The 10,228-nt window shown below is 44.5% G+C and overlaps 1 protein-coding gene across 1 annotated transcript in view; it reads left to right on the top strand.

Annotated features, from left to right (window-relative positions):
- The first annotated feature begins 1,558 nt into the window (after positions 1-1,558).
- The window catches only part of LOC116706692 (prospero homeobox protein 1), a 27,237-nt gene continuing 18,567 nt past the window's right edge, over positions 1,559-10,228 (top strand). The window contains exons 1-2 of the mRNA XM_032543634.1: positions 1,559-1,791; positions 4,445-6,541. Coding sequence (XP_032399525.1) covers positions 4,511-6,541 — 2,031 coding nt within the window. The 5' untranslated portion in view covers positions 1,559-1,791; positions 4,445-4,510. The remainder of the gene's footprint in view (positions 1,792-4,444; positions 6,542-10,228) is intronic.

Genomic DNA, 10,228 nt, shown 5'->3' with positions numbered 1-10,228 from the left:
GCAGACTGCGGATCCGAGTGCGTCATTTCATGATGATATTCGGCTCTTAACTGAGCGTTTTACAAAGAGACGCTTAGCTCTCCTCAGATATTGGCTTCCCTGGATAATCTGAATTCCGAAGCAAAGCTCACAGCTTCTGTGCTGCTTTGCTTGTTCAAAAATCAAACTTTGCTGCAACCAATGAGAAACTCTGCACGTAAAATATCTCTACACGCCACTTTGAAGCTCCAATACCCGAGTGCCCCACCGCGAGAAGCTGCAGTCTAAATGTGTACCAGTTGCAGAACTAATTGTACATGCTGATGTTTCCAAAATAAACGCGCTATGCATCGTTATGTGAACATGTCAAAAGATCAAATTACAAAGATGATAATCATTAAAAATGACTGGTCTTAAAGGAATGTCAATGCGTTTTAATAGACTCTCACAAACACAATCGAGACATGCATTAACACAAGCGCTGGAAAAAAAGTCGTTTGGATTTTAAAATAGACTGTTACATTGGAATTTAAATGCTACAAGAAAGTCTGGATGATTTTCCGAAAACAGTTGCATTAAAACGGTATCTGCTGTAACAATGCTCTTAATGCTGGATTCATCCTACAATTCATCTTTTTTTTTTTCTTAAATGTAGTGAATAAATCTACAACGGGGATAGATAATCTCACTGGTTGCCAAATGAATCATCTGCCTTTATGGATGATCATAGCAGTGAATGTCGTGAAATTGTAGGCTATTTATTCTGATAGTATTCAAATCTCTTGGTTTCAACAGACACTTTACGTTTTATTGTAAAAAAAAAAAAAAAAACTTTTACCATTTAAGATTTGAATATGAGAATAAATAACATAAAATGTGGACTATGTGTCAAAGTGCGTATAACGATTCTTACTCGCGCAGTCGGTGCTTTGGGAAGAAAGAGATTAGTAAGAGTGGTATTTCCTTTTTTCCTCTATCTCTCTCTCTCTTTACTTGCATGCTCAAGTCCCATTCTCTGGTCAAGTTCAGTGCGTTGTTCTCCGGACCGGACGGACGCTTCTTATTGGTAGGTTGCGACGGTTACATCACGCCGCTCGTGACGCGCACGTCTTCCTGTTTCCTTCAGCCGCATCTTAAAGTGAATCTTAGTGGCGGAGGAGCGCTCAGCATCCAGTCCTCTGCATCCAGTGCGCCTCGGAGACGCACACAGGCAGTCTCTCTCTCTCTCTCTCTCGCTCTCGCTCTCTCTCTCTCTTGCACTCTCTCTATGTCTCTCACTCTTGTAGTCACAGCAGAGGATAGAGGGAGAGACCGAAGCGCGAGAGCTCTTTTCATCTTCTATATTTTTCCTATTTTGTTCCTTTCGCTCGCACCGCTGACTTTATTCCGGCTCTTCCTTGTCTGAGAAATTGTTATATCCCAGCATCCAACAATCCGCCCGTGCACTGCGTATGTTCTCCATTTATTTATTTTTTATTTTTTTGCCGTAGGAGTTCAGGTTGTCCCCCTCTTCATCTAAAGGGTAAGTAACCTTGTCCTCGGACACCTCCCGGTTCTTGTTCTGCCTCGCTTGCGCACGGTGGGCGGAAAACAAATAAACAAATCACACATCATGAACGGGGAAATGTATTCTGGTGATCAACACAGCTAATCATATCTATACGACATTATTTAGCTCTGTTTCGTTCGCCTCATCTTGATGTGTGGCGAGAGTTGCGCGAGCAGCCCGTATTTTTGCGAGCAGGATTTGCGGACGGTAGCCCAACCTTCCTCATCAAAGCGGAGATCAAGTTGATTTGCAACTTTTTCGAAGTAAGTTTGGGAAGTTTTGAAACGGGATTTAAAGTATGAGTTGGTTTTAGACTGACACTGAGATTTAGCTGTATTTGAGCTCCTGTGCGTGTGGTAAACCGTGAATTTGCTGTAAGGCTACCTCATATTGTCTTTGTCCTATGGGCTAAATCTTACTCTCTCTTAACACCTACGTGCCTTTTTATTCATACAAAACCCGGATCCTCCTTTTTTGTGAATTTGGTGTCTGTCTTCTGTGGCAGCACTTTTGATTGTGATCAAACACTCCCTGTATATTGTTGTAAGTGTTGTCTACGCAACTCATAGCTACTCTCTTGTGTTGTGTTATCTTAGTTAACATCTGTCCATCAAATGTGCAAAGAAACAGCTAGATCTCACTTTTAGCCTTGGAAATGTTGTTCTTGAACTTCTAAAACTTACAACAACTGTATATTATTTGTATCTGGATTAAGTTTCAAACCTGAACTTCACTCAATATTTTCTCAATTTATGTTTCTGATCAGCCAACATGTTTAAAGGTTCGTTTTAGGGTTTCCAGTGAAGAAAACTGTTAAAAGGATGAGGTGAAGCTCTAGTATTAAAGTTGGAGTGGACATCTACAGCCCCTAGTTCATAGCCTATGTGTGTAGTTCATAGCTTGAAATTGTTGAAAGGTTTTTTTGAAGAGAGCGAGAGAGTGCGCATGGGCAATGGGAGACAGGTGCGCCCTCGGAAAAGACAGGTGCTGGTGACTATTTCAAGCTCATTGTTAAGATCCTGAGGCGATCAAGTCAAGGTTTTTTTTTTTTCTTGGAGATGTATCACCTTTTGTCTGAACTGCTGGATGTGGCTGTCAAGACTTGGGCCGAAGCCATTTATTCAAACGGGTTTATTTTACAATACTGGTGTCAATTCAAAAGGATGGATTTCAGGGGGAAAGCGTTTAACCAAGTCTATTTCCCAGTAAAAAAAAAAAAAAGTTTACAAAATGTTTTTTCAGAGTGAAAAACCTGCCAATGCATGACACTTGTGTAGTGCATCACACAGCTCTAAAAAAGCCAGCAGCAAAGTTTTGTGTGTGTGTGTGTGTGTGTGTGTGTGTGTGTGTGTCTGAGGCTTAGGCTTTCCTTTTTAAATTACTTTTCACATACATTTATAATGTTAAAAACAATACAATTTCTTTTAGTTAGAACAAGCAAATAATCCGTTAAGAGAATGTTTTTAAATCTCGCTGGGGTTCGGTGTGCCCTGCTGTTCGCCCTCACTGAAACCAAGCCTTCAAATTAGAGGTCCATGAATGGCTTTTGTCTTAAAATATCATAACAAAATTCAACACATATGAATCAGTCATTTGACTTTTTTGTAGTTGAAATTTAAAATGTTAATAGCTACTTTTCAGTCTGCCTAAATCGGTGCAACATTTGAGTGTTTTTGAAGGGTGTAATATTGAATTCAGAAAGCATAATGAATCTGATGTATTTTACTATTTTCTACTGAGTCAGTGCTAGTCTTAGTAAGAGTGTAAAATGAAGAATGTAAATTGTTGCATCACTTTTTCCACATTTATGCTGTTAGGGAAACATTGTCACAATTTATAAATAAATATGCTAACCTCTGAAATATTTTTATTTTTAAAAGCGGGCAAATAGATTAAATAGTCTCCGATAATATCATTGCATTTAAGATTGGATGTGACTGAAATGGCTCTGACTAAGACACTGCCATCGCTGCTAGCAGTGTTGATGCAGGCCTGTACTGACAAAACGCTTTGCTTTCAGAGGGGCATTAGGGTTTTTGTGAGAGCGCTTTAAGTTGCTCCTTGCCAGAGTTGACCCTTGTGACCTATTCATTTGAGCAGAATTAACTGCCCCTGCCAGATGAAAAGACAAACAAAAAACACAGAAGTGAGCTCATGCTGGCACCAAAATCAATAGCCCTCTTTTTCTGTTTCTTTTATGTGTCACTCTCCCCATTGCTTAAGATATGATGACCATATTGATTAATGTGAACAGAGGAATTGCAATTTAAAATTACACAATGTGTAAATATGGTTTAAAATTAGAATATTTAGTGTCATTAACCAAACGATCACTCACTAACGTAATAGAATTTAGGAAAGGGTACACAAATATTGTGCATTTTCTTCCATTGTACACCACTTTTTTTCTTTATAGATACTATTAACCCTATATCTTTTTTATTTTGTTTTGTGAGTTAATAGCTCCTATGTTGTCTCACACCACACAAAAATGGAAATGAGGACAAGTACTTAAAGTAATTATCATAATTTTATGCAGCTTTGTGTTCCGTGGGAACTGGTTCAGTGTCGCACGGCGTGTAACAGGGGACAGGATAAAATGTAGGACTTTGCCCTGGAATGTCATGCCAAGGCCTAGTTCTGACCCCATCTTGCCTGTTCCCCTACCCCTCTGTCACTGGTCCTAACTGTCTAAATGTAATCATAGATGTGGCCGTCCTTTTAGAAACCTATTAGGAGGGATTGCCTGCTGGCTTGAGACAGAACTCTTCAGTTTATATCCATAATGCCGGCTAATTCTAGAAGCTGATACGTTTTGATTGTTTCAGTCTTAGAAAACTTTCAGACTTTACGGTTTACCCTAGAATTGTGGTTCACTTTGGTTGGTCATGCATCTGTAAATTATATTTCCCACAGGTACTCCGAGCCTTTGATCCTAGAGGACTGGGTTTTCGGGATATGGCCCAATAGCAGCAGCACGGGATGCCGGACCATGACAGCGACTCCCTCCTGAACAGACAGACCAAGCGAAGACGTGTGGACATTGGTGTTAAGAGGACCGTGGGCAGCACAGCCTCCTCCACAGCAGCAGCCACAACAACAACCACTGATAGCATTGCCCGCGCCAAAGCAGCCATTTTCAGTGCCATGAACTCTCTGACCTCCCACTCTCACCACGGATCAGACACCGACTCCATGGAGTGCTCTGTAGTGCAGCCACATGGTGGACCTGGCGTTGTGTCAGCCAGCGACAGTGAGTCCAAGTCCAATGTACTCCGAAAGCTACTGAAGAGGGCCAACTCATACGAGGACACCTTGATGCCCTTCCCTGGCACCACCATTATTTCCCAGCTTCTCAAGAATAACATGGCTAAAAATGGAGGACCCGAGAGGGGAGAAAGAGGCGACAGGGGTGATAGAGGGGATAGGGGTGATAGAGGGGATGTTGGCTTCCCCGGATCAGGGCTCTCCAATGCAAGTTCAGATGCTCCCCAGGAGGATGCCTGTAGTAACTCCTCCCATGATAGCACCCCTCAAGAGTGCTTGTCACCCTTTGGTCGTCCTCCTGGCCTTGCCACCTTTGACATTGAACGTCTCAATGATGAACACCTGCGTGCCAAGCGAGCCCGTGTAGAGAACATTATACGTGGTATGAGCCACTCACCCAGTGTGGTGGTACCTGCTGCTTCCCGTCATGAGCGTGACCATGAGATGGATCGAGCCCGGGAGATGGATCTAGACTGCCCACCCCCTCAGTCTCAGCAGCAGGCCCCCAGCAGCCCACGGGGAGGCGAGGTGTGCAGCAGTAGCAGCAGAGAGAACAAGCGTAAGCAGCGTCTGCCTCAGCAGCAACAGCAGAGCTTCACCCAGCTGGTGTGCCAGAGGAAGGAACAGAAGCAGGAGGAGCGACGGCAACTGAAGCTGCAGCTGGAGGACATGCAGAAACAGCTACGTCAGCTCCAGGAGAAGTTCTTTCAGATTTATGACTCAACCGACGATTCAGAACACAATGACCTCCACAATGATCTCCACAATGACATAGGAAACATGTCCGAGGACAGCCCAGCCAGGTCTGACACCGGCGGTGATGACCGGGGTGGAGATGACTTGCGCTCTGACAATGAGATGTCTGACCTGGACCCAGGCCATTTCCTGGACAGGGCGCGGGCGTTGCTTCAGGAGCAGGCCATGCTTGCAGCTAGAGAGAAGCCAAGAAGAGAGGGGCTCAGCAGGAGCAAAGGACAGGGAGGTCCAGGCTCCTCCATGCATGCTGAAGGTAAACAGCTGGCAGAAACACTGAAGCAGGAACTCAATTCAGCCATGACCCAGGTGGTGGACACAGTTGTGAAGGTGTTTGCCAAGCCTCCACGCCCTACACCCCAGCAGGCCTTCCCCTCACTTTCCATACCTCCTGAAAGATTTCCCACCACTGTCAATGGAGACAACCCCAACTTCCACACCACCAACCAGAGGCTGCAGTGCTTCGGAGATGTCATCATTCCTAATCCACTTGACTCCTTCACCAGCATGCCCGGGATGCCAGGTCCCACCAATGACCAAACAGAGGCGATACCCTTAGTCGTGAGGAAGACCCCCAGTGAGCACCACCACCACCACCACCACCAGTCCTCAGCTGTGGGTGCCCATGGCGGGCACCACCACCCCGTCCTTCACCCCTCCTCACTCTCTGCCTCCATGGGCTTCAGCCCCCCATCGTTTAGACACCCCTTTCCACTGCCTCTCATGGGCTACCCGTTCCAGAGTCCCCTTGGCGGGCCCACAGGTGGCTACCCAGGCAAGGACCGTTCCTCTCCAGACTCCATGGACCTGTCCCGGGAGACCACCAGCCTGAGGACCAAGATGGCATCGGGTCACCACATGGGGCACCACCATCGCTCTTGTTCACCAGCGCACCCTGGCAGCACCGCCGAGGGACTCTCCCTGTCCCTCATCAAGTCTGAGTGCAGTGACCTCCAGGACATGTCTGACATCTCACCCTACTCAGGCAGCAATGTATCCTTTAAGAAAATCTGGGTAGTGTGTGGGTTTTGAGGGGGTTGAAAGGTAATAGACAGTGACCCTGATGTTTTAACTCCACATGGTCCAGTTCAGACCAGCTCATGCCTGTGTAAGCCAGATATAAATCAGATTTCAGGTGGTAATTCCCCATAGAGACACACGCGAACCACTGCATCTGAACCACAAAGAGTTAAAAATCTAATTCTTTTTAGCCTGTTTGAAACTAGCCTAAGAAACTGAGAAATTGTTGATGAATCACTTTTCCTCCCACTGCTGTTCTCTTCTCCATTGTACTGCATTGTTGTATTTATTTTTATACTCATACCTCTTCCTTCTCACCACAGCGTACAGCCTTTTCTCCCATCTTCAACCCTAAGTGCTTTAAAAGCTTTCTTGTCACATATCACTTACTCACAAAGATTAGGTCCCCATGACATTTACTGCCCCAATTCCTTTTTATAAAAATGGCCTGAAAGAACAAGGAGATAGATAGCGTCCCGAAACTTGGCACACAATGGTGTTATATAGCCTTCCTTATACTTTAACCTGCGTGTTCCCCAATCTTGCCCTACGGATAAAGAGGCTATCCCCTATGGGAGGCTCAAATTGAGTCCCCTGGGGACTCAGGACTAATAGTTTAAGCAGATATATTCAGTCCCTTCTCTGTTTCCCCTATACCTCCTTAGTCTCTAAGTATTCAACACCTCTTAACCCTTATGAAAGTTTGATTCGTGTCACACTGCCTGTCCTTAGAAAGCTTTGTCTTCAAGTCCTAAACATTCATTACATGCTTAAGAAATTAATCCAACAGCTTTTTACCTGTTGGGGCTTTATTAATTAAGTGAATATGTATATTAAACACTTTTGTTTTTTGCTATTGTCTACACCTGACTGCCTAGCCTTTCCGAGTATATTTGTGTGTGTGTGTGTGTGTGTGTGTGTGTGTGTGTGTGTGTGTGTGTGTGTGTGTGTGTGTGTGTGTGTGTGTGTCTGTCTGTGTGTCTTTATGTGTGTGCATGTCACAAAAGGTTCGCCTGAGGACTCGGTAAAGATGTATATTTATGATTGCTTGTGTTTTCTCTTGTGTTCCTCTTATCATCCATCGCTGTTGTAAAAAGCCCACAATCATTGTCGTTTCTTTTCCCTTTTTTTCATTTCATAAAGATCTGTCAACAGCCCGGGGGGCCCTTCGGCTGTTGCTTGGCAGCCAAATACTTCTTTTTTGTTTTGCCTCCCTGCAAACCCCCCTCCTGCCTGTCTTTTCTTTGAAGCGGACGTTAACAGGTGTTTGCAGCGAGCTGTTTATCTTTCATTACCTCGCCTTGTCTTGTCTTCTTACCCAAGGGTGAACGCTTTCCAGAGATCCATAATCCTTTGCTTCTATGGGCTCCCGATGGAGGGATGAAAAAAGGCAAGGGAGAGAGAGACATACAGAGACTGAGAGAAAGTAGAAAACAATCAAACAATAACCACATATGCCAGATGCTGTGGCTTTCATTGTTGCATTTATAAATTCAGGGCATTAACAGATGTACATCCCTAAATGGAAAGAATAGGCATGTGTTGTTTTTTCATCTTTTATTTTTTGATTCCCCAGGTTTAGAAACAAAGTTGGGCATTTACAAGTTATAGACTTGTACATTTAATATTATAATTAGTGTGAAATTTAGATTTTATTTAAATTTGTACTCCCTCTATTTGTAGCTGGTTCCATTGATGTAGAATTTTTTTCTTCTCGGAGCCTCAGAAGCTCAGAGACAGCTTGTCAGACATTTTGCGAGGTGTGTTCAAGTTCACCAGCTCTCTGCAGTGTTGTGGAGCAGATGGCTGCTATCGATTTCCTCATTTGTTCTCAGTCCGACTCCAAATATTCTTGTCCTTACACCTGGAATTAGAAAGTGGGGCAGCTATTTTCCTCTCATGACTTTGGGTTTTGGGGATGTGTCGTGAGAATGATGATGTCTTGTCAGATGTGGCAGGCAAACAGTGGGCCAGCTGGTATGAGTGCACCATCATGACAAAATAATAGCCTTTCACGCCACCCCTAAGTCCAATCACAATTACATTTGCAAGCTGTGAGTGAATTAGAGATGAAAATGCCTCATCAGGAGATATGGAGCTTCTTAATTGTTATCTGAAGGGAGGTGATATTGTGGTTATGGCCGGAGAGGTAGAAGAAGTCTTTGTTTTAAAATAATTCTTAATTATTTGAGTGATAAGAGGAACGCGATGCTAATCCTAATTGAAAAAGCAAAAACAAATTAATCTAAGTGTAAGTGCATAGCTTTCACAGCAAACACATCTTACCGTGCCTCACTGAGAAAGAGCTCTCTTTTTCTCTCTCCCTCTCCCTCTTCCTCTCTGTCTGAGGATCCATTGTATCCCCTCCACTTGGAGCAGATGGTGTGGTGTGGAGAGTGAAGTGCTGCTCTTTTGGCCAGGCCTGACAGAGTAACACCAGTCTGCCAGGGTTTCCCCCACAAGACCATTGCTGCGTATACAACTAACTCTCTCTCTCTCTCAGTCTTTCCCTCTCTCACGCTGAATCAGACAAAGTAGACAGGGTTTTTAAGGAGCCAACCCAGAGTGGTTCAGTATTTGCTGGCTTTGCTGTGTAACCCTGAGGCCAAGGGCAATCCAATCTAGCAGCTGATGCCTTCTTCCCACTCTATAGTTACATCTACATCTGGACACTTGACTGATTTTAACGATCACAGCCACCCCTGTAGATCATAAATAATGTCAAGCAATGTATTTTGTCCACTCGAGTGTAAACAATCTTCATGAAAACTTGTGGCTGTATCTTCTGTGTAATTTAAAGCACCGTCTTGCTTTTGCTTGATGAGAACCCTTGTTGAAACAGCCTGAGGTTTTAACATGCAGCCCGCCCCCTTCCCTGTTTCCTTTTCAATGTCCTATGCTCCAGATTGATATTATCAGATGCATTATACGGCCGTTAATTCACCATGGAAATGGCTTGGGCCGTTCAGTGGCGCAGATGTGTTTCAGTCCCCCCATCACTGGCTGAGTCCGAAACCACAGAGCCCCTCTTCTCCTTCTCCTCCTCCTTCTTTTGCTCCTCCAAGGGTTTGGCAGCGGCAGCGAAGCTGGGGGGCAGGGGTGGAGCAGAGGGAGGAGGAGGGGGATGTAATTGAAGGTTGGAACCATACTATCCCTCAAGGTGCCCCCACCAGCCCATCTCCATCCTCTCTTCTGTTCAATCCAGGCGATCCATTAGGAAGACAAGGCCCGACATGTATTTGAATATGGCCTATGTGAGTGTGAGAAGGTTTTTCATGTTGCCTGGGCCGGTTTTTGGGACTATCTCCTAGACCTTGTTTTGTCACTGATATGAAGCCAATATCAGACAGTCATATTCAGGCTTGGCATGTGTTGTCGCCAAGCCATTAGGCCTTCTTGCCCGTCACTGGCGTTAACTGCTGTCTTTGTCTGTGATATGCAAATGTCTCCTTTTTTCTTCTTCCTTTTTTTTTTGGTTGGATGTTAACACGGGGTGTAGGCAAAGGCGTTTGCTTGCTTTGACTGTGAAATGAGTCTCCTTATGTAAAAGCATCGGCTGTAGTGCTGGACAGCGTTTTATTTACCGTGACGCTCTCACACCTGATACGGACGATGCTAATTGCAAGCAAATGGTTTTGCTTTGGTGCACTTTTGGTGTCT

The sequence above is a fragment of the Etheostoma spectabile genome, chromosome 18, assembly GCF_008692095.1.
Source record: "Etheostoma spectabile isolate EspeVRDwgs_2016 chromosome 18, UIUC_Espe_1.0, whole genome shotgun sequence".
NCBI lineage: Eukaryota > Metazoa > Chordata > Actinopteri > Perciformes > Percidae > Etheostoma > Etheostoma spectabile.
Note: the sequence above shows the minus strand (reverse complement) of the source record. Positions and strands in the feature narration are given on the sequence as shown.